At 38.6% G+C, this 26,320-nt stretch overlaps 1 protein-coding gene across 3 annotated transcripts; it reads left to right on the forward strand.

Moving 5' to 3' along the window:
- The first annotated feature begins 175 nt into the window (after nt 1-175).
- On the forward strand, nt 176-24,411 carry IFNAR1 (interferon alpha and beta receptor subunit 1). Of its 3 annotated transcripts, XM_087721608.1 has the most exons (11): nt 180-396; nt 5,596-5,719; nt 6,239-6,411; nt 10,886-11,037; nt 13,857-13,995; nt 14,658-14,778; nt 15,126-15,325; nt 16,434-16,582; nt 20,279-20,423; nt 21,657-21,802; nt 22,594-24,411. In XM_087721608.1, the coding sequence occupies exons 1-11, from the start codon at nt 333-335 to the stop codon at nt 22,828-22,830; spliced, it is 1,650 nt and encodes a 549-aa protein (XP_087577734.1). In that variant the 5' UTR covers nt 180-332; the 3' UTR covers nt 22,831-24,411. The 3 variants fall into 3 exon arrangements, with proteins under 3 accessions (XP_087577736.1, XP_087577734.1, XP_087577735.1); XM_087721609.1 differs by lacking the exon at nt 21,657-21,802 and having other exon boundaries at nt 184-396; XM_087721610.1 differs by lacking the exons at nt 5,596-5,719; nt 6,239-6,411 and having other exon boundaries at nt 176-396.
- The last annotated feature ends 1,909 nt before the right edge of the window (nt 24,412-26,320 follow it).

The raw sequence follows: 26,320 nt of genomic DNA on the forward strand, positions 1-26,320 counted from the left end.
GCAGCCTAACGTTCAGCTGAATGTTCTTTTACGTTCCTGTCAAACGGGCAATGCTTTTATCTATCCTTCCGCCACAGAAAAGGGAAAATGCTAGGGAAAACCAATAAGAAAAGCGTGCTCCTCGCCGTGCTCCTCTGTACTTTCTATCGTCTATATGTGAATAAAGGCTTCCTTGCGAGGGTGCTGCAGCTGCAGATCTTCGCGGTTCCAGCCCGTCTGGTCATGTGACGCGACGGTTCTGGGCAAGGCCACAGAACAAGCAGCCCGAGGTTATCGGCGCTAGTCAATGGCTGCTCGCATCGCTTCGGAACGGCTCTTAGGTGGGACGAGGCATGGAAGGGGCGCGCCTATGGCTTGTGGTGGCAGCCGTGCTGGGAATGGGGTCGAAGAGCATGGGTAAGTTCGTTCATATCTCTCTCTCTCGGGCATGAGCCACGGGCAGAGAAAGATACCGTGAGAAAAATGTGACAGCGTTTCCGCTTTATTGGAGACAACAGTCTCATCTCTTGGAATAAGAGGAGGGACATTACGGAGCGAGAGGGGTCGTTCCCTTGCCCAGCCTTTGAGAAATACGGGTTGACCAGCCAGCGCACCGAAGAACTGAATTGAACTAAGCGTCTTTTCAAAAGAAAAAAAAAGAAAAAAGGGGGGGGGGTCAAAAAGCTGAAGGACATGAAGTAATAATGGCCCTTTTCAACCGTGGCCCCCCTTTGCCCCTAATCTCACTGTGGTAAGAGAAAGTAACAGCCTCCCCATGAGTAAACCACCCATCCCATTGGAGTATCAGCACTTGTTAAGTGTAGAGGCTGATCTGAAGAAGGAGCAAGTGCAGGGGGGCAGGATTGAAGCAGAAGGTTGAGGGAGGCAGCAGATCCCAGAGGAGGATGAAGAGGAGGCTTCATAGAAAGCAGGTAACCCTTATCAGGGCACTATAAACAAATCCCCCCACCCCTTTTGTGCAACCTGGCTGGGACTGAGTTCCTTGTCCTAGCAGAGAAAAAGGCTGGTCCTTCGTGTTGGAAAGTCTAGAGCAGGGCGTCCAACTTTGGCAATTTTAAGAGTTGTGGACTTCAGCTTCCAGAATTTCCCAGCTGACTATGCTCAAAGTGCTGCTGCCCTTCAGCTTTATCTCCTTGGGGAGACCTCTCATTTTGAACATTATTTTAAATTTTAGTTTGGACTGCTGAGGCTCCAAGTCTGTTTCTGTTTTCAATCCCTGCTCTTCAAAGTTTTAAGACAAGAAGAAGAATAAACGTCAATGGATTCTCTTTATCTTTGGAGACTCCAGTGTTTGCTTTCTTTTGCTCTCTCTCTACCTCCATACAAATAGTTCTCCACTTACAACCATTCATTTAGTGGCAGATCAAAGTTACAAACAGCACTTGCAACCATTGCTGCATCCCCATAGTCACGTGATCAAAATTCAGATGCTTGCAACCCAATCTAGATCGCGGCAGTGTCCAAGTCTGTTGGAGATCATCTTTAGCAATCTTCTGACAAGCAGTGGGGAAGCTTAGATTCATTAACAACCATGTTATTAACTTAATAACTGCAGTGATTCACTTACCAACTGTGGCAAGAAAGGTTGTAAATTGGGGCAAAACTCACTTAATTGTCTTGCTTAGCAACTGACATCTGGGGCTCAATTGTGGTCATAAATTGAGGACTAACTGTATCTACAAAGTTTTTTGCCACACTGACCATCTTTCAAGGAGACAGACAGTTCCAAAATCCTGGTGCTCAACTGATTTCAAAAGTTAGGGTGACCAAGACTGTTTTTTAGGTTGAGGATTTTTCATCATGGTTCCATCATATTCTTTAGTAGAAAAAACTTCCTATAATAACATAAATGATCTTCATTGTCTATTATGATCTTGATATTTAGGGGCAGTATAGTTGTAAGTTAGTTTGTTCAAAATACTCAGCTGATTGGTCACAGTGGGCTCTTAAGACTTGGTCCTGACTTGTACAAACTGATGTATCCTTAGTCATAAGATGAAGGCTTTTCCCTTGCAGGCCTTCTCCAGGAAGGAATTTTTCCAGAAAGAATATTATTTTATTTATTTATTTCTCACCTTCGTTGTTTTTTATAAATAACTCAAGTGAAGAACATGCTTAATACTCCGTCTTTGTCCTATTTTCCCTGCAACGACTAAGAGGAAGTAATTGGCTCAAAATCACACGAACCTCATGAAAAAGTAGGACTAGAACTCACAGTCACCTGGTTTCAAGCCTGATGCCTTAACCACTAGACAATCTCTTGAGGGTGGCAACACATCACGTGGTCTTATAGTTGTTTCTATCCCATTGTAAAGGCAACTTCTATCCATATTTTGCAGTTGCACATCAAAAATAGAATTCTGTGACTTAACACAAACTCTGTTGCAGTTTTCCTGTAGTACTTCATTTGGCTATGGTTCTGCCTAAAAATGCTTCAAGGATCTGCTTAACTTGTGACTTCCTTTTCAACAAACATTATGATCTTGCTATTGCTACATTTCATGTTTCTTGTGTTAGTGATAAGTTAGCATTAATGAGAATAGCTAAATTAAGAATGTAATGCAAATGTGTATATTCTGGATGACATTCAGAGCAGCATGATGCTACTTTGAGAGAATTAATGCACTGAAGTGAATATTCAGGGTTTTTTTCTATGATTTTTTTCTATTGTTTGTACCCCTGTGTACTGACTGCATAGGTTCCTCATAGTCCCCTGGATTGGAGTTGCATAATAGTTAAATAAATAAATCAGTCATCCTTGGCTTATTGCTTTCTCTCTACTTTGCCGTCACTGTTTTCATCAGTGGCTGGAATTTCCCATCACATGTAAAAAAAATCAGAAAATCATCAACAGGAAATAGCTTAGTGAGTTATAGATACAAAGCCATCATTGGTGATTTTTGAATTATTATTATATACAGGTAGTCCTTGAGGTACGATTTAATGGAGGCTGTATCATTACGATTGTAAACAAAAACTCATAAAATGAGTCATACTGATTTTTTTCATTTTTTACCCCATTTGTTAAATGAATCAACGAATCAACTGGGGTAGTAGAAAAGATGAGAATGATAAAAAAATAATACTATAGTCACATAACATGGGAAAATATACTTAGATATAGATCACTACTGTGAGAATTAGGTATTCAACAGAGTGTTGGCACAAGGGAAAAACCTATCCCTGTTTTGGCATATAATAGCAACATCCTGAGGGAAGGAGTTGAAATAATTTATATTGTGAGGGATTTGTAGATACTTTCTTAGCCTTCTTTCTGACCCGCACAATATATAGGTCTTCAATGGCAGGAAGGCTGGTTGCAATTGTTCTCTCTGCAGTTCTAACTATCTGTTAGAGTCTGTACCTGTCCTATTTAGTTGCTGTACCGAACCAGACAATTATCAAAGTATAAATGACACTCAATAATTCCTCTGTAGAACTATCAAAAACTCCTGGGGCAGTCTGAACTTCCTAAGTTGACAAAGGAAGAACATTCTTACTTGTGTCTTTTTAAAGATGGTTGAAATGTTAGGTATCTTTCAAATTCTGGCAGATTATAGAACCCAAGAATGCTTCTATTTTTGATACTGTGCAGTCAAATATAGTACGTGGTGGTCTTCCTAAAATCCATACAGTTTTAATCATCAGCTCCAGATGGTTCCAGCTGTACCACAGGGCCAATTGTTCAACTTCCTGTCTATATGCAGATTCATCTTCAGCTCAAATGAGACCAATGATTGTTGTATCATCTGCAAACTTCAATACTTTAACAGAGAGATCTTTGGGGATGGAGTCATTGGTGTAGAGAAAGAAGAGCAGTGGAGAGCCTGTTCCACATAGCTTGCAGAACACCTGTGTTAATCAACCAGGTGCTCAATGTGATTTTCCCTAGCTTCACCTTTGTATCTGTCAATAAGCTAGAAACCTAAAAGTATGGACAGGTACAGTTAGCTGAATCAGTTTTCAGTGAAAAATTTCTGGAATGATAATATTGAATGCTAAGCTGAAGTCTATGAAAAAGACTCGTGAATAGATTCTTAGGGATTCAAGATATTGCAAGATGTAATGCAGTTTTACAGCATCATCTGCCAATCTACTGGTATTTGTTCAGTCTGCAGACTGCAAGGGATCTAACAGTTGTTCCATAATGATTTTCAGGCGGGGTCAGCACTAACCTATCAAAGGTCTTGATAACTACAGAGCAACCAGTTTATAGTCATTCATCTCCTTGATGGAGGATTTCTTGGGAAATGGAATGATAGTAGAGCGTTTCAAACAAGAAGGGACATATCACATCTCCAGTGATCTATAATAGATGCGGGTGAAGATGGGGCCAGTTTTTCAGCACAACTTTTCAAGCAAGAATGAGTTACTCGGTCAGGGTCTGGGGCTTTTCCAATCTTTTGTCTATGAAATAGATCTCACACATCTTTTTCTAAGATCACCAGAGGTATGGCCTAGAGCAGCACCCCCCAACCTTTTTGGCACCAAGCACTGGTTCCGTGGAGAGATGTCTTTCCACGGACCAAAGGGGATGTGGTTTCACGTGCTGCCTGCATCCTGTGGATGGGGCTTTGCTTATTTGTATGGCCCAGTTTCTGGTATGCTGTGGCCCGGTGCTGGTCCATAGACTGGGGTTTGGGGACCCCTGGCCTACAGGGTTGGAGATAGGTGTAGGAGATTTGGCTACTTTGGGTGAATCTGAGGTGGGAAAGATAACAATAGTTGACAATTATCTCCTCTCAAATATATATGTAGATTCAAGCACTTTGTAACTGACAGCTGGCAATTTTGTCAATGCACAGATTTTCTGCTCCAAGACTTTTTGTTATGAACTGAGGAGCAAATAACATGGGTTTTGTTATTTGTTAACTAACATAATTAGTTTGTATTTTAATCTGATTTATATTCTTTTTTTTAAAGTGAGGTTTGAGATTTATTAGCTTTTAACATTCCTAAATTTTCCTAAGCTGGAGGCTAGTTCCTGATAAGAAAAGTTTGTTAGTACAAATTGGGGTTTGGCTTATCTCTTGTGAACTCTAAACAACCTTTCTCCTTACAATTTATTCCCCTTGACCTCATTTTAATAAACATGTATGCTATTATCCTGTCCAATCAACTTTTCTCTTTCAGATTTCTTTGTTATCTTAACTATAAAAGGGGATGTAAGCTAAAGATCTGGGTTCCCTCTTTAAATGAGGAATCCCTTTTGTCTGAATATTCTGATAAATTGTAATAAAATGATCTTCCTGTCTCAGTTTTTCTCATTGGAAAATATGCACACCAAGGCATGTGAAAAAGCCATATTTTGCCATCAGAACCCACTGTCCCAATAACTACTATGACCACCACCACCGATTTATACCATAATCTTTCAGTTTCATTTTTCAGATTTTGATACTTTGTGATCTTCTCCAATTCTTTGTCTTGTATTCTACTATCCCCTAGTATTTATCCACATTTTCTTCTTTTCAACCAATTATATCTGGTGTGTTATGAGCAAAGATCTTTATCAGTCTGTATTCAGAAAACCCATAATATTTTAACCTGCACATTTTTGGCTTTTACTATGTTTCTTTTCTAAAATATTCATAGGTTTAATATGTGTGGAACACCCACAAAATGTTACCATCAGTGTTATTAATGCAAATATTACACTGAAATGGGACTGGGATAATCCATGTGGCCTCAATGTAACATTTTCAGTACAATACCACACGTAAGTATACATTTTATCCTGTTTTGCAACACTTTTGAACAGAATTCTATTTTGTTAAATTAGGCAAATGCAGCACATAAAGTGTATGTTATTTTAAAGCAGGAATAGAGAGATGCACAGCCACTGTTTTGGCCTTCTGAAAGGGCCTAAAGACCTGGCTCTGCCAATGCCCTGGGGCCCTAATAGGGGTATGGAGTATTTAATGGATTAAGAGAAGCCCTCACCTCCTCCCCATCTTGCTCCTTTGCTCTCTATATTTGTTAATTGTAATTCAAACTTAATCTTACTATTTATTGTGCTAATATTTTATACTGGCATTTTATTAAATAATTGTATGCTACCTAGAATCTCTGTTGATCATATGGGTAGCATATAAGTTTAATGAATAAATAAAACTTTTGGGGCCAACATAAATGTAATAACATTCTTTCTTTTGTTTTTTTCATGAATGGCTGGTTCTCAGCATTTTGTTTGAAAATGTGTCCAAGACCATTTGCTTTCTTTTTGCAATTATTCCAGACACTCTGCAATCTGGGCAGCTGTTCCTCAATGTCAGAATATAATTGTCACAGAATGTGATCTCTCATCAACAATTCAAGATTATTATTCATCTTATAATGTGGCTATAAGAGTGAATACTCTGAAAAATCACTCTCCTTATGCCTTTTTAGAATTTACTCCTTATATAAAAGGTATGAATCTTTGCCTTGTTTACTCACATTAGAAAACAAAGTTGGTAATTAAATATGCATCTTTATTTTACTTGTCTCAACAAGCAACAACAGGATCTTAATGATTTTGCTTGAATTTAGAAGCTGTCATGTCAGACCTCATTAGTAGTTGGAGAAGAGGGCAGACATGACTTCCCTCCTCATGACAGAGAGCCAGTAAGAAAATAGATTTTATTGTGTGAAGGTTCAAATCATTCTGGAAAAGTGAAGTTTTGTAATGTTTCCGATAAAAGAATTTTCTAATATGTGTTGGGCCCTCACATAATAAAATGTGCTTTCTTACAAGCATTTGAAACATTCTCTTTCCTTTTGTTTCTGGTTAAAACACAGAGAAATTTCTAAAAAATTAAGGCAATAGCAATTCTTTTTTGCACTGTTATCAGAGAAACCAAATGGTTTCTGTGGGTTATTAGGAGTAGAGCTGAGTTGAAATCATGTGTACCACTGCCTTTCTATTGCTACATGATGATTGGACTTAAAGTTGCCATATCAGGGGTCTCTATTGGGTCTCTATTATAAAATAATTTTCCATTTAATAAAGAAGCTTGTCCTTTCTTCTTGTTCCACCATTATACAGTAGAACTTTGGAATTTTTAGGAGATGCTTTGAGGATGAAAACTTTATCTTTCTTGGGAAGACAGTGAAGGGAACAGTGGAGATTAATCTTTTTCTTTGGTAGCTCATTATCCCCCATTTATGTGTTTATCAGACAGCTTACTTTTGGACAGATTATCAAGTCCTTTCTCCTACCCATTTCTTATCCTTTTACTACTGGTGGCAACCCTTCTCTTTTTACTAACTCATTATCTCTTAAGGCTAGAAAACTCACTCTTTCCAACTTACAATTTTTCAATTATTTTACATTAGCCACCTTCCTTTCATGCCAGATTCTCTTTCTCTTTGATATACAGACATTTCCCAAGAGCTGCGTGATTATCTCTTAAATCTTTCATTAAAAAAATTATAAATGTCACAAAAGAAGCAGGCTCTTTTTTTCTGTCTACCCTGCATTTAAAATCACAGTTCCTCTTTCTGCAAGAAACGTGCTATTGCTGTTTTCTTGATTTCTTAAAAGTATAGCAACAAACATCAATATTTCTTCCTTCTTGGACTAACACCAGAGGAAAAGTGAGACAGAAGGAATGTCTCCCAGTGTACCATCATAGTGCACTCCGCTAATGTATGTTTTGGCTCTTGTTATTTAACTTTAATGCTAGAATTTACAGAATAAAGGCTGGAGTACTTCATGCTTTCCAATTAAAGTTTGCACATATTTTAAATATAAAAATAAATAATATGTAGAACAGGAGTAAGATGCCTATCAAGGTCTTGGAATTTGTTTAACTTTTCATGGGAAATACATACAAGAAGATTATGAAGTAGTGGACTCTATTGTGCATGCTCCATTCCGAAAAATAGTTGGGGATAGGGTTATGTTGTATGCTTTGACTTTATAAAAATACAGTGTTAGAGTATCTTCTCCATTTTTATATATGCACTGCCTCACAATGATAAGAAATTGGACTGCAAACTTTGGACCTTTGTATCAGAAGTCCACAGTACAATTAGAGAAATTTCCAGAATCATTATGGGTTACATTTGTTTTAACATCCATTGTGAAAGAGACCAACACTAATTGTGAATATTGTTCAGTAAAACATGGTTAAAACAATCTATGGTTTAGCATAATGTGTGAACGTGGTATTATGATCAGAGAGAGTAGGTCTACATGCTTTTTCCAGTGATAGGCTTCCACTGAAACCTGCAATGCTGGAATGATAAAAGACATCTCTTTGAAAGGTGAAATAGAGCTCTTGCCCAGAAGTGGATGATCCCAAACTACCTCAACTCTTCATGGCTGAATAGAATTTGAATCTTCTTTTTTTTTTTGTCTTTGATATTTCTCACCACACCATATTAGTTGTCAACACATTTAATTAAATTTTTTTTTTACAACTAGCAAGCTTCCTGTTTTTATGGGGGTTCAAACTAGTTCTTCTCCCATCTTACTTTTGTCACCGCCTTGGAGTAAGACTCTGTAGAAACTGCTCCAGCTGAACCAGTGGGATGTCAGCCTCGGGGAGCCCCAAGGCAGGAATCACATGAGGCTGATCAAGTACAGGTACCACTGGCCCAGCTGGAGCAGTCAGATAATGGTGGACAACCTTCAAGCTCCTGGACTTGGTGAGTAGAGTAAAGACACTCAATGAAGTTCCTTGCCAAGCAAGGGAGTAAATCCCTTGATTAAAGGCAGCTGGCTGGAGCTTGATTGAAGAAGCAGCTCTGACACATGTTTCCCTCCTGGAAACAATGGTCAGATCTCTTGTTGTGGTGTCTCCTATAATCCTGATTTTTAGAATAGCTGACAAACCTGCCTTGGTTCTCTGATTGCTCCAGCTGGGACAGTGGATTTGGTTTCCCTTCTGTATATTCCTACTGAAAGTGAAACTACGTAGGCAAGCTTTCCAAGGGACTCTGTTTTGATTTGCATTCCTTGGCTTGCCTGCCATTATCTATTCAGCCTTGAGGAAATTGCTATTTTCACCTAGGAACTGAGTGGGTTTGAGATTGAAACCCCAAACAGGACAACTTTGATCATTCCCTTTTTAAAAAAAATACATTTTTCTTTGCGCCTTGTGGATAAGAAATGGCTGATGTCCACAATGGCAACCATTGAGTAGGGTTGCCAGGTGCCATATTCCAAAGCACCTTTTTTTTCTCTACCAGCTGTCTTTCTTATTTGGGACCTACTCTAACCACTTGAGGCAGCCATGGGAAACCTATTTTTTTCCTAGACCCTTCTTGGTCATTGGGTTCTAAAGTCTTTATTGCTGCCTTCTAAATAATTAACTTGTTTTTTTTAATAAAAAAAATACTAACTGTTTCATGGCATAAAGAGGAAATTTATGGAGAAGCAGGTAAAGCTATCTAATATGCTCGGGTAGAAATGAAATTTATGGAGAACTCAGTGATAATTCTTGGCTATTGCCAAGGATGCTTGATACTGTCAATGACCTTAGTCCCATACTACTTTCTTTAGCTACTATTAAGCACAATGAATCATTCTATTTATTGAAAAGAGGATGAGCAAGTGAGGAACAAGAGGAACTATGCAAGGACAGGGAATAAGGTATGGCCATTGTTACTGCTTTCATCTTGGACCAAGATATAGGTACTGCTTCTAAGCAAAGATGTTGCAAAGTTTTGATTAAAAAAGCTACAATAAATATTTAGTTGTCATTTGTTTTTAATGATATTATATTTCAGTCTGCTGAACTGGAAACAGTACCTATGGTTGGGTTCACACATTACATCATGCCATTTTTTTAACCATGATTTGTGGACTAATTCATAATTACTTTTACCTTTGGCGTTCCACTATGCTGCAAACAAACCATTTCATCTTACTTTATTTTTGTTTTAATGCTTCTCATGAAAAAATGTAAGAAAAAATAAACCTATTCTAAAATAACCCATATACAAAATTATGCAACAAATGTACACAAATGTGTCTACCAAATTAAAACCTTCAGTTACAATGTTCTCTCTTTCTATGTTTAGTGGCATAATGTGGTCTTGATTGATGTCTTTAAATCAGGAATGGAAAAGAATAGAAGGATCTCTATGGGGAGGCGATTAGGGTATGAGAGCAATAATCAAAATGTCAGTTTCTGAGACTCTGTCAGTCAGATGGATTTCTTGTATGGATAGGATCTGGAGAGTATGGACAATATTCAACTCGATTAGATAGGCAGATTAATATGGGAGGAGGCAATTCCACACATAACCTAGTTCAGAGCTATATAGGGCCTTAAAGATAATTGACAGCACTTGCAAACCAATCAGCAACCAATGCAGCTCCTGAAATTATGTGATTACCAAAGGATATTGTATTGTAGGAATGATCTTGGGCAGGAGTGTCAAACTCATGGCATCATGGTGGAGTCACGTGATGTATTGTGACTCCCCCCCCTTTGCTAAACCAGGTACGGGCGTGGCCAGCACGTGACGCATCTGGCTTGCAGGATGCAAGTTTGACAGCCCTGTTCTTGGGAGAAAGGGCAAAGAGATTACAGCCAAGGGAATGGTTAGTTAAGAGGCAGGTATATGGTTGTCCTGGTGATCATTAATTCCTGGCCTGTTCTAGGGAATGGAAGTTGTAGACGCCCAACATCAGTTTGGGGAATTCTACTGCAACCTTCATAGATGGGCTGAGAATACTGATAGGGATGGGGAGGAATGGGACACAGTAGTAAGTCCAATGCCCCTTTAGGCCTAAGCACAAACAAGTTAATAGATTTTAGGACATAATGTATCTTGATGGATGACAATAATTATCCCACTCTCTTCTATCCCAGGACTATGGTTTAGTACAATTTATAAATACTTCAGGGTGAGTACTATTAATTTTTTCTGCTGATATTTTCATCTATAGCTAAAGTGGGTCCTCCAGGAGTTTGGTTTGAAACAATATATGGAGATGTAAAAATCAATATTTTGCATCCTGAGGCAGATCAACAAAAAATGTGGAAGCAAGACTCATTAAAATATCAGTTAACTATCTGGAAAAATGGAACCCATTCTGAGGTAACATGTTTATTTCTTATATGATTAATATTTCCTCAGATATTTGTGTGTGTATGTGTAGAAACCATTATGACAGAAGTATACATGAAATGGGTTTCTACATTTCTTTCAGAAATAAATTTTTTTCTAAAGTGTACTTAATTACTCGTTCAAAAGTTGTCTTGAATTCTGGGGCATTTTTAGTATATAAAAATAAGAGCAATTCTTACTCCCTTCTACGATTAATGATGTTATCTACTTTGGTAATGAAATGTCTGCAAGAAAGCCATCAACCTCAGTGAGCACCAAGGATCCCAGAATAGCTTTTTATTTTAATATACAAATGTGGAGTTTCAATAGAGCTACATAATTGTACTTGACAACTTTCTTAAGTTACCTATGAGAATTAGATCTGAAATTACTCAAATATTCAGCATGTATACTTCCTCCTTGATTCTTTCCTAGCCAAATCTACCAGCTGGCGGCATAAAGTTTGTAACCATGCAGAAGTTCATGGCTTCTGTGGTCAGCATGAATCTATCCCAAATCATTGGTGGCATAATATAAATTATTATTTTTTTTTAATTTTTAAAATTTTTATTTCTCATATATACATTCACAATTATATGATCTCATAGCTGTTATTAATAATATGTATTTGTAACAATTTTTCTCCCCTACAGTTGACAATATATCAATATATTAGAGTCGCACATTAGATCAGTTTTTCCCTCCTCAGGCCCAGTTGATCAGGTAGAGGACATTAATTTCAGTCTGTTACCATGGACAGATCACTCTATGGTTTTCCAAATGTTGGTGCATCTTCCACTGGGGAGATAGAGTCTCACCCAGACAACTGCTAGACCCGACGGGAATCCAGAGATATTGTGGGTATCTAGTGGATTGTTCAATCAAAGCCCTAATTGCCATTTAGAATGGGTAGATGGCATCACCCTAATGTGATCTCAATCTTTGTCCCAATCCTGGGGCACATCTTTGTTTATTGAGGAGCTTTGGGAGATGACGGAAAAGGCTCCGGGGGTGATGTTGGAGTAGGATGTGGAATGAGTCTGATCAAATATGGATAAAACTTCATATTGGGGATTACCTGGTGGCAATAAGGGTGTCTGAACATCAGTGTTTCTTCACTCTTATTTAATCTGTAGATAGCTGTCTAGTATTCCTGTTTAGAGTGACCCATGCCCTACTGTTCAGAATTCCTCAGTCTCCTCTCTCCATACGGTTGATTTTTCCACAAGGGAAAAGTACAAAATATGTATATCACTTTTGCCCTGCAGTGGCAGACGGCATTTTGATATGCATAATAGTAAACACTTCTGCATTGGGGTAGCTACTCTGCTTTGAACAATATGGGAATTTTACTTGGGAGCTAGATTAGATATTAACTGCTCTCATCAGTTCCAAAACACTCCCTTTCAATCTCACAATTCAAGAAAGGTAACTAGTGACATCCCTAGGAAGAGATCTGAGTGTCATTAACTTTCCAACTGATAAAGGAAGATGCACAGTAGTCCTAAACACAAATGACTACAAAGTCAAGGTGAATAGTTTACTAAAGGATACTGCTAAGTATGAGGCTTCGGAGAGAGATCCTTCCAGCACTTATAAGTTTATGGGTTGCCTGCAACAACTATTGAAGGACAGTGACATTGACAAGTCATAATACGCCTGCCTTTGCCCTGGGGAAATTGCTCCATGCATATATGGATCCCCAAAAATCCAGAAAAAAGGAACTCCACTCAGGCCAATTGTCAACGGCATCAGCTCAGACACATGCAACATTGCAAAACATCTAGTCACCTTATTAGCTCCTCTGGTTGGTAACATCACCCATCACACCAATAACTCATAGGACATAGTCAGCAATGTTCAGAAACTAAAATGAATCCTGATGAAACAATGGTTTCTTATGGTATCACTTTTCACCTGCATCCCAACAGCTGAAGTAATCACAGGGGTAAGGAAACTAGTATAAGACAACACATTAGGTAACAGAACCAACCTTAGCACAGACTGCATATGTAATATGCTGGACCACCATTCTATTTCAAATACAACAAAGATTTTTTGCACAGAGAAAAGCACTACTGTTGTCTCCCATTCTGGCCAAAGTCTACATGGAAAAAGTAGAATCAAAGGACTATTCCTTCTTTCACAGGAATTCCACCCACCCATTGGTATAGATACATGGAGGATACCTGGGTCAAAGTTAAAACATAGGAAATGGAAGCCTTCATCCAGCACATCAATATGTGGAAAACAACATTAAGTTCACACCAGGAGATGTTAAGGGACATAGCCTGGCCTTCCTGGCTGTGCAGTGCATATAGGAAACCCACACACAGAGATTAGTATTTATCTTTTGACTCCCACCACTCATTGGAGCACATACTGGCAGTAATCTAAACCTTATATCACCGGGCTGAAAGTCTGCCCACAAACAAAGAGGGAAAATAAAATAAAAACATATCAAGGAATCACTCAAAATTATAAATTATCCCACTGTGTTTTCGTCAAATCCACAAAAAGATGCAGTAGGAACATCTTCACTTCAGACAGAAAAGGAAGAACAACAAAGAGAACAGCATTGTCATTCTATATGCATTTGGGGAGGGTTGAAGCTATTTTTTGAATTTGATTTTTCTACACCAGTATTTTTCAAGTTTGGCAACTTTAAGATATCAACTTACTCATGTTAAGCCAATAAAATATTTTATTTTAACTTTCTGCAACAAGAATTGTCAACGTTGTAGTATTGTAATAATAATAATGCAATTATTACAATAATAATAACTAACAATAAATTCAATTGTCTCTAGGAAAAAACACAATCGATTTCCCCAGGTGAAATCATTTATGATCTTAAACCAGAAACTACTTACTGTTTGAAAGTTAAAGCAGATACAGGTCATCACTTTTCTTTTTACAGTCCTGTGCATTGTATACAGACTTCTAAAGGTATGTATTTCTATGTGTTCATTTTAAGCATAGAAATCTCTTGAAACCTGCTTTTTTGAAAAAACATAGCATTTTATTTACTATTATATGGCATTTAGAATCATGTTTTCTTCCCTCTAGTCTACTGTAATCAAGATATGGGAAAGGAGTTAGTCTGACTATCTTACCTTTATCCCTATCTACCAATCTTTCTTGGAGATTACTCTAATACAACTATCAAAGTGGATACCTTAAGGAGTTTCTTTTAAGGCCTGACAAAGGGACAGGGACAGTTGGTAACTGTGGTATATTTTATTGAGCCAAGAAAGTAGAAACTCAGCAGCTCTCTAGTAATGTATTTAATAGGAGCTAGATGGCTATTGAAGAGTGTATACTATTTATCTGTTTTCTTCTCAAAAACTAGTGAACAAGTTTAATAAAGCCTAAATCTAGCAAAAATGTCAAATTCTGAAAAGTGAACGGCTCCCTTTGTTTTCTGCAAGATTGTAGAAATCTGAATACGGATTTGCTGGTATTGGAGAACTGCCTTTAATATGGTTTACTGTAATGTAAGATGCCAACATAACTCTTTCTTTGTCTTTAATTGTGCTAGATATGTGTATTTAGCTCTCCATTCTTGCTATTTTTTTAAAAAAAACTTTCAATTTTTTTTCTCCTTTTAGTTTGGATTGGACCACCTCGTCCTGAAAATCTTCAAATTAATAGCGTGAATATGAAACATCTCTTATATTGGGATAATATAGATTATCATGGAAATGTGAACTTCATAGTACAGCTTCTTTAGTAAGAATCCTTATTATGTATTTCTTATTTTCATATTGCATCTCATTTCTACTATTTGTATTGTTTTGAAACTTCACGTATGTGTGTGCGCTGAAATATTTGAAGATTAGTAGGGGGGTACATACATACATGCGCTGCTGTAAGAATAATGGCAGTGAAGTGACATCATTTGTGGGGCCGAAGGATGTTTAATTGATAACAGACATTATCTACACATATGACAGTTTAACATATTCCATTGTTTATTGTCCTGCCAAAGAGAGAATGATTGAACTACTTTTTGGTTAGAGTTGGAATATAATGTGCTGATAAGTATATTGCATTCAATTAACTTTTTATTCCTATAGTGGATACAAAGCCCATCATTCTCTTGATATTTCAAAGGACTGGGAAAATGTACCTCAATGTGAAAATATCCGAACTAAATTTTGTAATCTCTCATCTTACATTGGCTCCAATGGAATTTACTATCTCCGTGTGCAGGCAATACATAATCATAACAAGTCACCTTGGTCTAAAACCTTAGAATTTAAACCTAGGAAACAAAGTAAGTTTCACTATTTATATGTATTCTCTTGTTGCTTATGAATAATACAGAAATACTTAATATTGTTCATCAAAATGTCTATAGTGCAGGTTGTAAGTAATGTATGTGTTTGTGTATGCATACAGAAACATAATTCTTGAAAGCTTACTGTAAAGCACAAAATAGCTTTATATAATAGCAGGTTTTTTTTAAAGAGTTTTTTTTAAAAAACAAGTGCAAACTCTCCTTAATGAATATGCAGAATGGACAGCCTATGGCCATAAATAACTTATTTGAGCTCCTCCTAGTAAGCACAGTAAATGAGTATGACATTTCCTGACTACTTAAAAGAAAAAAAAATGTAGTTGGATGGTTAGGTTGCTTACAGACCCTGAAGTGCCCATTCCCTTAAAAGCCCTCAGAGAAAATGATTGAATCATAATTTTCATTTGGGAAGGAAAATCATATTGTCCCTTAAACTCTACCTAGCAGCTCAATTCAGTGGTGGGTTCTGGATCCCGTCGCAACTGGTATGCTGCGACGGCAGGGGTCCACCATGTGCACGCACGCTGCACACACATGTACACCACCGCCCTGCGAAGCTCCAGCTACTCGGTGGAGCATTCGCAGGTGCCGTACGCTGCATGCGCAAATGGTAGGGTCAAATACCAGTAAGGAGAGCAGGTGGGCGGGTGGGCCCTCCGCAGTACCATACCGGAACGATACCTGCTGCTCCCACCAGGCACTGGTATGCTTGTACTGGGGCGTACTGGCCATAACTCGCCACTGGCTTAATTGGACACAAAGACCAGGCAGAACAATAAGACGAATGAATACCAACCTGCTCCAGTTTGAAAATGGTTTCTTAATTGCCTGTAATATCAGAATCCCTCTGAAGTGAATGGAAATGTGGTAGTAGCATTTCATTATGAATTGCTCCTGCAAATCTTCAGTTATACTAAAAAGGATGTAATTAGAATTATACAACTATCCTACAGGCAGAGACTGTTTAAAAAGTGTATTTTTTTAAAAAAAAATTGAAATATAAATTTAGTTTTAGTTTTAGAGTTTAGAGTTTTAGCTTCCAAAGGCATGTTAAAGGTGTAATAAATATAAAATTATTTTAAAGCTGAAATGGGCCCACCAAATGTTTCAGTCAATGCCAGTGAGGATTCAATTAATGTTTTCATCGCGTCTCCTGGAGAGTCTGAAAACAATCCAATGAGTGATATATATGACCTGACTTACAATGTTTGGTACTGGAATTCACCCATCAAGGTAACATTTTTATTGTTCAAGAGCAAATACACATTTGTATCAAAGCCTTTTATCTCAAACCTTCTAAAAATCTATAAAATATTTGATAATTTTGCTGCATTCGCAGTCCAACTAGACCACTTGGAAGATGATGAAGAAATTACTGGCATGTCACTATGGCAAAATACAGCTTTTATCTCCCACTTGAATTATTTCAACATTGAGCCTAATAAAATAATTGTTTGTGCATGTAAGTGTACCATGTCCTCCTGACTCATTCTTAGAGATTTTATAGTTCCGTGACCCGTCAAAAGCGCGGACGGCAAAAGCGCGATCGACAAAATCGCGCCTTTGACGTCATCACAGCGCGACGAAAAAGATCGAAAAATTCAAATAAAAATTAATAAAAATTAAATTAAAGCAAGCCGATTCACATAAAGGTAAGGGTTAGGGTTAGGGTTAGGGTAAGGGTAAGGGTAAGGGTTAGGGTTAGCTTTAGAGCGTTAGCGTTAGCGTTAGCGTTAGGATAAGGGTTAGCGTTACGTTTTTCGTTACTTTAACGGTTAGGTTTAGGGTTAGGTTTAGGGTTAGGTTAAGAGTTAGGGTTAGGGTTAGGTTTAGGGTTAGGTTTGGGGGGGTTAGGGGAAGGTTTTAGCTTTATTTTTACATTTTTTCGATCTTTTTCGTCGCGCTGTGATGACGTCACAGCGCGCTTTTGTCGAGCGCGATTTTGTCCTACGCGCTTTTGTGGTGGAACCTATAGTTCATGTCTGCAGAACATTCTGTCATTGGAATACACTTCAAAATATTTTATGGATTTTGTTTTGGAAGATAGTTACACATTAAAATTACAAGTTGTTAAGGACATTCACCCATGCTTTTTCCAGACAACATTTCCACTAAAAAACTGACTAACCACAGGACTGGTGTGGACAGAACTTGGCTGTTGAAGTTGTTGGGGCAGCCACCGCTGCCGCCGCTGTCCTCACCGCCACCATCACTGGCCACTTCACCACCTCGCAATTTATCATCTGCTGCAATTTTGACATCTGGCTGTTACACTTACATATTGTCCTTAACACCGACCATTGCTATGATGGACATAAGCTTCCCGCTACTCCCTTGAACACTGTTGGCTGTCCCCTCCGTAGACATGTCATCTCCTCGTTCCATCTCCCCATGATGTCATCCCGTTTGGTTGATGCCACACTCTCCTCTATGTTATACTGTGACAGAACTTTACTCCCTTCAGGAATGTCCCCTATCCCGGGGATGGCCTTCTTGCCTATCAAGACGCTTCCTTAATGACAGATCTTGGGATCCTGAGAGGTGGCATGCGAAGAAGAGACTTCTTAGGGGTTTCTTACAGGGGTTTTTAAATCAAATTTTAAGGGGGGCGGGGGGTTGTTTGGATGGCTCAGACAGGCTTGGGGGGAGTCTGCCAGGGAGTCTGTTTAGGGTGACCCATTCCTTACTTAACCAAGGAACTGGGAAAGACCCCTTGCAGGGTAGGGCTGAATAATTTGTTCAGTATTTGCGGGATAAAATCGCTCAGATCCGGACAGGCTTGGACTCTGGGTAGATTTGGGTGAGTCAGTGGGGATGAATCTTGTGGAGACTATCTGGGATGAGTTTGACCCTGTGACCAAGGGCATGGACAGAATTATTTGGAGACTCAGTGTTGCCACTTGTGTGCTGGACCCATGTCCCTCTTGGTTAGTTTCGGCTTCCCAGGAGGTGACACGAGGCTGGCTACAGGCGATTACCAATGCTTCATTGAGAGAGGGGTTCTTTCCCACGGAGGCGTTGGTGAGGCCCCTCCTTAAGAAGCCTTCCTGGGACTCAGCTTCTTTAGCCAACTATCGTCCGGTCTCCAATCTTCACTTTGTAGCAAAGGTTGTCGAGAGTGTGGTAGCATGTCAAGTTCCCCAGTACCTGGATGAAGCTGCCTACCTCGATCCATTTCAGTTGGGTTTCAGGTCCGAGTACAGCATGGAGACGGCATTGGTCACGTTGGTTGATGATCTCTGGCAGGCCCAGGACAGGGGCTGCTCCTCTGTCCTGATCCTATTAGACCTCTCGGCAGCTTTTGATACCATTGACCATGGTATCCTACTGCGATGACTCGGGGGGTTGGGAGTAGGGGCACCGTTTTACGGTGGTTCTCCTCCTACCTCGGTCGCATTTCATGTTGACTGGAGGACAGGGATCGACCCCAAGGTGCATCACTTGTGGGGTGCCCCAGGGGTCGGTTCTCTCACCCTTCCTGTTCAACATATATATGAAACCACTGGGCGAGATCATCCATGGTTTTGGGGTATGGTATCAATATGCTGATGATACCCACTTTTCATCTGTACCCCAAGCCACCCAAACGATGCCCTCAATGTGATGTCCTGATGCCTGGAGGCTGTGCGGATCTGGATGGGGAGGAACAGGCTCAAGCTCAATCCCTCCAAGACTGAGTGGCTGTGGTTTCCGTAGTCCCGATTTGTGCATCTTGTTCCATCTTTGATGATAGGGGGATAAATTTTAGTGCCCTCAGAGAGGGCCCGCAATCTGGGAGTCCTTCTGGATACGTGGCTTAGTTTAGAAGAACACCTGACGGCCGTGACCAGGGGGCCCTTTTACCAGGTTCACCTGCTACGTCAGTTGCGCCCCTTCCTGGATTGGGATGCTCTGTGCACAGTGACTCATGCCCTCATCCTTTCTCGCCTGAACTACTGCAATGCTCTCTACATGGGGCTGCCCTTGAAAAGCACCCGGAGGCTTCAGCTGGTCCGGAATGTGGCCATGCAGGTTATCATGGGGGTACCTAGGTGCTCCTATTTTACACTCCTTTTAAGCGGCCTGCACTGGTTGCCGGTTGTTTTCCGGGTGCAATTCAAGGTACTAATTATTACCTTTAAAGCGCTCCGTGGCTTAGGCCCAGGGTATCTGCGAGACCACCTACTGCCACCAGTAGACTCCCTCTGCCCAGTGCGATCCCACAGAGTTGGCCTCCTCAGGGTGCCATCGGCCAGACAATGTCAGCTAGCGACCCCCAGGGGGAGAGCCTTCTCTCTGGGAGCGCTTTCCCTCTGGAATGAGCTGCCCCCGGAGCTTTGTATAATCCCCAACCTCCAGTCCTTCCGACGCGCCCTAAAAGTTGGCTTTTCCAGCAAGCCAGGCTGGCCTGAACAGAATAAAATAAAGAATTAATTTCATTGTTAATTTTAATCTAATTTTTAAAATTGTATTGTTAATATTAATTGGGTTTGTTTTTGGATACTTTATTTAATTTCCTTTTTAACTTTTGTAATATGTGTTTTTTTTAATGTTGTACACCGCCCTGAATCCTTTGGGAGAAGGGCGGCATATAAATCCAATAAAACAAACAAACAAACAAACAGTAGTTTTCAAACACACACACAGCCACAAAAACGTGGCTGGTTTTAAAAGCTACTGTATTTGTGCTTCTGTATTTTCTCCACATATTTTCAAATAATTTTCATACTTGTACTCATGTACAAGTATGGTTAATGTATCTTTTTAAAAATGAATCCTTAAACCTTAATGTATCTTTTTAAAAAATGAATCCTTAAATAATATAGTACAATTTTGCCTTTTCAATTCATTATTTTCAAGTGGAAAATATAACTTTGTCATCTGTGCTTTCTTCAGTTATTGGTCTGGTTTATCCATGTATGTATACCCCCTTCCATGTTTTTTTTGCAGAAGGAACTCATACGTAAACCATCACAGTTTACAATCTCAAATCTGATCTCCTCAACATTATATTGTTTAAAAGTGCAAGCATTTTCCGAATTATATAATAAAAGTAGTGCTTTTAGCAATGTAACTTGCATAAAAACAGCCAAAGGTAAGTTAACATTTGATTTGGAATATTTTATATCTCTGCTCACATTTTTAGTATTTATATTGTGCCTGTTAGGTATATTAGGGTTTCAAAGTGTAAAATTACATTCATAAATTTTAAAAGAACTGCAACTTCAAAATATTTAGAGACTTGAAAGCAGATTTTTTAACAATATAACTATGACTCTTTGGAATGGTTTTGAGAAAGATTGAAAAGGATTGTATTTCATAATATGGCAGATTCAATAAGAAGCTATTTTCAATCTTATGTTAAATGCATATTTATTAGAAAGAATATTATCATCATTTTATTTGAAGCTTTTATTGAGACAAAATTGTACTCTCAGAGCCCATGTATATTTGGATGTCCTTATTTTTGCATAAAATTAATTTGTTAGTCTGGGAAATAAATAATTCTGGGAAAGATTGAAGGTAACTTTTTTGAATTTGTCATAAATTTGAATGGTTGTTAAAAAAATTGACTGTAAATTGAGAACTACCTGTATTTTATCAGACTTCTTTGGAGTTGTGTCTGGCCCCTTTGTTAGTGATATTTCAGAAGGAATTGAAAATTTAATTCTGGTGAGCTTTCAGACTTGGAACTGCCTTTGTTTCTTATATATGTTTTTCAAGCTACTTTATATTGTGTTGGGAAGATGGATAATATTTTACTGTATGGCTTGTTTAGTTCGAAATCATGTAAAAAAAATACATATGTGCGAGGGGAACCTTTACCTTTACCTTACATTGACCAAAGTCTGGTAGTATGAGTGCTATAAAAAGATGTGAGTAGCTAAACACTGCTGCTGGTCAGCTTGCTATATATAAAATTACATTTACGTACATAAAAATATAATGTAAACCCTTCCTCTATTCTACATGATGAATGCTTGCTATGTGAGTTATTTTCATGTGGATGAGACTCTGCTGACTTCTACTGACAGAGGGGAAGTAATTCAATTGAGTTTCTTGGATCAGTTGCTCCTGATAGTAAGAAGGCTAAAATGCTAAATTGGGTACAATAGAGGTATATTGGGGAAGATTTTAGGACTCTGTATCCAAACTACAATGAGCAAAAACAGAAGAGAAAAAAACTTTTAAGTGTGTATGTAGACAAATATATAATTCTGTCCTGCTGATACAAGCCATCAAGTCTATTAATGAGAAAAAATCCACTTTGCTTTCTTGTGCAACCCAGTTTCATTTCATTTAGCTTGAGTCTCTTTTTGTTTTATAGGAGAATCTTCACATCTCATCCCCCTATTTATTTCTCTTGGCGTGTTTTTTACAATATGTGTCATCATTGTTATTTGCTATGCTCTGAGAAATATAAACTATATATTCTTCCCAAAATGTAAACCTCCAAGGGTCATAGACATAGAGGTATTTATCAACAATTTAACATATTTAAAGTAAATAACATTAAAATAATTGTGGGAAAGTATGTATTCTTCCCAAAATGTAAACCTCCAAGGGTCACAGACATGGAGGTATTTATCAACAATTTAACATATTTAAAGTAAATAACATTAAAATAATTGTGGAAAAGTAGACTAGAAGTATCACCTATATTCACCTATATTTTAAAATTCTGTTGGAGTGGGCACATACAGATCTCTCTGAGAATGATGTTTTATAGGGGGAAGATACAACGATTCATTTGAGGTTATAATCAGCTACTCACGAGTACCCCATTCTTTTTTCAAGTACAAATTAAGTATTAAACTGAAATGGCAATCTGTGAACCTAGATCCCTTCTCTCTTTGTCATACAGCAGAATCCATTCTAGTGGGTACTGTAGCAGTCTGTATTTCATGTCTCTTCACTTTATTGATCATTGATATTGATGTTTATTTTATACTGCTGACTAAGTGAAGACAGCAAACTATAGAGTTCCATGAATTCACATGGCTTTAGACTCTTCAGTTTTTTAGTCCTACTCGTGTTCAACGAGGCTGGTCTGGCTAATGCTCAAGAATTAATAATCTTTTCAGAATTTAAGCATTACTTTTAAACTTCAGTGAGTTAGCTTAATTCTATCTCTATACAACTTTTAGTAGTGCCTTGTATAATAAATAGCTTCAGCAAAATTTTATGATACTGTAATAGTTATTATTAAATCATTTAAAATTTTGTTTACATTTTTCTTATCACTTTATTTTGTCCCACTGCAGACCTTTGGAGAAAAGGATTTGAACATATTGTATTTCCCAACTGCAGAAGAGCAAACAGACAAATGTATGGTCATAAATTCCAGTGTTGCTCTTCCATGTACAGTTAACCTGGATGATGTCAGATTCGATAGAGAGTTGGAACAGATCAGTCAAGACTCAGGAAACTATTTTATTGATGACATTATCATTTCTGGAGATAACGAATCCCATCAATCCTCAGAACTAATAACAGTATAATGCAAGATAATGCAAGCTGGAAACAAGATGAGGAAAGCATCATAATGAGGAAAACTTGCTAATTATAGAAATAATCTGTATTACCATTAGTCTATAAAGAACAAAGACCTGTGCCTAAAAGTGGGCCACAAACTGCCTTTGCTGACAATGATTTTGAGCTTTGGGACCTGCTGCTGGAAGAGCCACAAATTTGTTTTCTCTTCTTAAAATGCTATAGGAAAAAATGACTTTATATGACTGGTGCTGAAATCATATTCCTGTGTTTATGTATACATACAAAAAACACACCTGGGCATTTCATTTTTACAGTATTAATTGTAGTGGATTCTAAGTGACTGATTGTAGGCTGAGCGAGCCTATAGGAGTTTTCTAAAGTATTTAAAGAAAAAGTCTACTCGTCGTTTTAAAAGGAAGGAAAGAAGGAAAGAAGAGTGTCTGTGTGTACCAAATATATGCAGTGGTTATGTTTTCCTTGTGCTGTATGATCACAGTACTGTGTGGGACTGCCGTGGAATAAGCCTTGCTACAAAGCTCAAAGTCTATTGAGCAGTAATGCTAACTACCCTGATGTATGCCAGTGAGACTTGGACTGTATATAGGAGGCAGACTAGGCAATTGAACCTCTTCCAAACAACCTTTGTAGAATTCCGAGGATCCGGTTGCAGGAGAAGGTGCCAGGCACAGAAATCCTCTCCAGAGCAGGTGTGCCATCAGTTCAACCCTGCTGATGAAAGCCCAGACACCCTGGGCAGGCCATGTTGCAAGGATTCCAGACCATCGCATCCCTAAACAGCTCCTCTATGGTGGGCTGTCTCAAGGAAAGCAATCACATGGGGGACAATGGAAGCGATACAAAGACATGTTGAAAGCCTCCTTCAAGTCCCTGGATATCAACACCACCTCCTGGGAAACCCTGGCACAAGATCAATCAACACGGCACACACTGATCCACCAAGGCTGCCAGACATCTGAGAACAGAAGAACAACCATAGCACAGGAGAAGTGAGCACTCCGCAAAGCAGCCAGAGCTGCAAATGCTGTAACAATGGTGTCCACATGTCTGCCTGACATGTGGCAGAACATTCTATACCCATATAGGCCTTACCAGCCACCTGCGGACACATCATGGACAGCCCACAACCTGTTAGATGTCAAGCTCCTCTTCAAACACGATGGATGAACATCATCATCATGATCACAATATTTGTACTTTCCTTGTTCATTCATTAAGCAAGATCATTCTCTGACACAAAGCAGTTCATCAGGGTAAACTTGTAACAAGTGTTAACAACAGATTTAAAATTTTATAATCTGTATGAGTTACAGGCAGTCTATAAAACTAGTTGCATACATGACCAAAATATTTTTCTGTAGCACCTTGAATCACTTTTCAACTATGACTGCCAGATATCAGTAGCAGAGTTTCGTGCTATTTTGAGCTAGAAAATGAATACAAAAATTGTATTGTACTGTAATCCCTTTACAGCTTTATAACGCAATCAAATATTCCATTCACAAACCATCAAAAATATCAGATTTATTTTAAAATAGCAGAGAAAGAGCCTTACTTAAAGTTAAATTGGGTGGGAAACAACAAGGTTTTACATATGTCATATTTATCTTTTGCCAATAAGGAATCAGTGTGATTTTGAATAAACTTTTTTTAAGAAAAAACCTGGCTTTAATTTTGAATATTATCTTCTAATTTATTTTGATTTAAACATGGCTGATAGGCCGGTCAGACTTGCTTGATATTTATTTAAAATAATACACTATTCAATTTGTATCCTGTTGGAATAATCTGTTTATCATTTCTCACATATTCATCAGTGGTGGGATTCAAACATTTTTACTCCCAGTTCTGTGGGTGTGGCTTGGTAGTTGTGGCTTGGTGGGCATGGCAGGGGAAGGATACTGTAAAATCTCTATTCCCTCCCCACTCTAGGGGAAGGTTACTGCAAAATACTGGCTGATTGTAATTGGATACCAAGGGAAGGGAATATTAACAAATTAATATGTTAGCTTCATTTTAAACACGAAGGTAAATTAAGTCATCTTATTTTTATTTGGAGGATTAGTATTTGTGCAAAAATAGTTTTAGACCTATATGGTGGTATATAGGTGCACAGACAATATACATCTGAGATGCAGTAAAGCAGCTATGCATGCATTTATGCAGAAGCAGCTGCGATAGTTTGTGACGCACCTGCACAAGTTTCCCCAAAAATGTTACTTTTAAGTTTTTTAATCTATACTTTCCAAAGCATCTCTTCCAAAATCCTTTGCACAGGCTTAACATGAATTAAGTTTGCAGCATAATGGTGAATTATTCTGCTGACAATAACAGGAACAAAATGAGACCCGCATGGAAATTTAACATTCCAAGCCTGACAATTAATTCAATTAAGCTTTGTCTCTGCACCCTACAGGAGGAGTTCACTTCTGTGCGTGGAGAAAAGTTGAGAAAAATGCAGAAATTGAGTTTAAATCAATCCACCCAACTGAAGGAGTGCCTTTCAGCCCGTGGAGGGGAATTTACACCCTTCAGAACACAGCTTTTTCAACCAGCCCATAGAGACAAGAGAGAGCCAAAATCCAAGCAGGATTTTTAGCTCTGAGCAGAGCAATGATTTGCCCCCGCCAACTCACTGCGGGACAAGAGTTACACTAGTATTGAAGATATGGGGGAATAGAGTCATTAAAGAAAGGATGCCAAAGGAAGGACAAATAATAAATGAAATGTTTTAATTATTTTAAATAATTAAGCTGAATTGTTGAATTGTCCTGTGACAAGTCCTATGGTGAGGTGGCCATGGTGAGGTTTCCCATGGTGAGTTGATTGTGGCAAACTGACCATTGTAAGATGGCCATGGCAAGTTGGCTGCCGCAAGTTGTTCCGTTCCAGGCTGGGGAGGTCCTGGAAGGCCTGGTGCAAGCCACATGTGAATGTCTCAGGCTGAAAATCCTGCTTGGATTTGGGGATTTTTAGGTCCTAAGTGGAGTCTTCCAGGAGTTCCTGCCCAAAGCACCTTACCTGGGACTTCACCCGCTTAATGACTCACACAATTGCTTAAGGACCATAACCAGGGATGCTATGATTAAAGTTGTTGAGTGTACCAGTCATGTGAGCACTCCTGTGACATCTATCAATAGCATTTTTGCTCAATGTCTGAGACTCCAGACCCAAGTTTGGTTGTTAAGAGAAAACTAACTATAGTCCTTAGGTTATGACAACAATTAGGACTAGAATTTCTATTGCTAAGTGATATGATTGTAAAGTGCAAGTCACGTGACCACATCATCTGGCCATAGTGATGGCAATTCACACAGATCCAGCGGACTGTTGGCTGCTGCAGGTGAGCATGTACTAAAGAGTGCAGGCAAGAGATTGCTATTGAGTACAACATCACTGGGTTCTATGGTATGTAGCAGGGCTTCTCAGAAAAAAAATGGCTTAGGACAGTGACAATAACCTTCTATACTGGTTTTT

This window comes from Thamnophis sirtalis, unplaced genomic scaffold (genome assembly GCF_051295495.1).
Source record: "Thamnophis sirtalis isolate CommonGarterSnake01/CBP01778 unplaced genomic scaffold, rThaSir2_p1.2 scaffold_8, whole genome shotgun sequence".
In the NCBI taxonomy this organism is placed as follows: domain Eukaryota; kingdom Metazoa; phylum Chordata; class Lepidosauria; order Squamata; family Natricidae; genus Thamnophis; species Thamnophis sirtalis.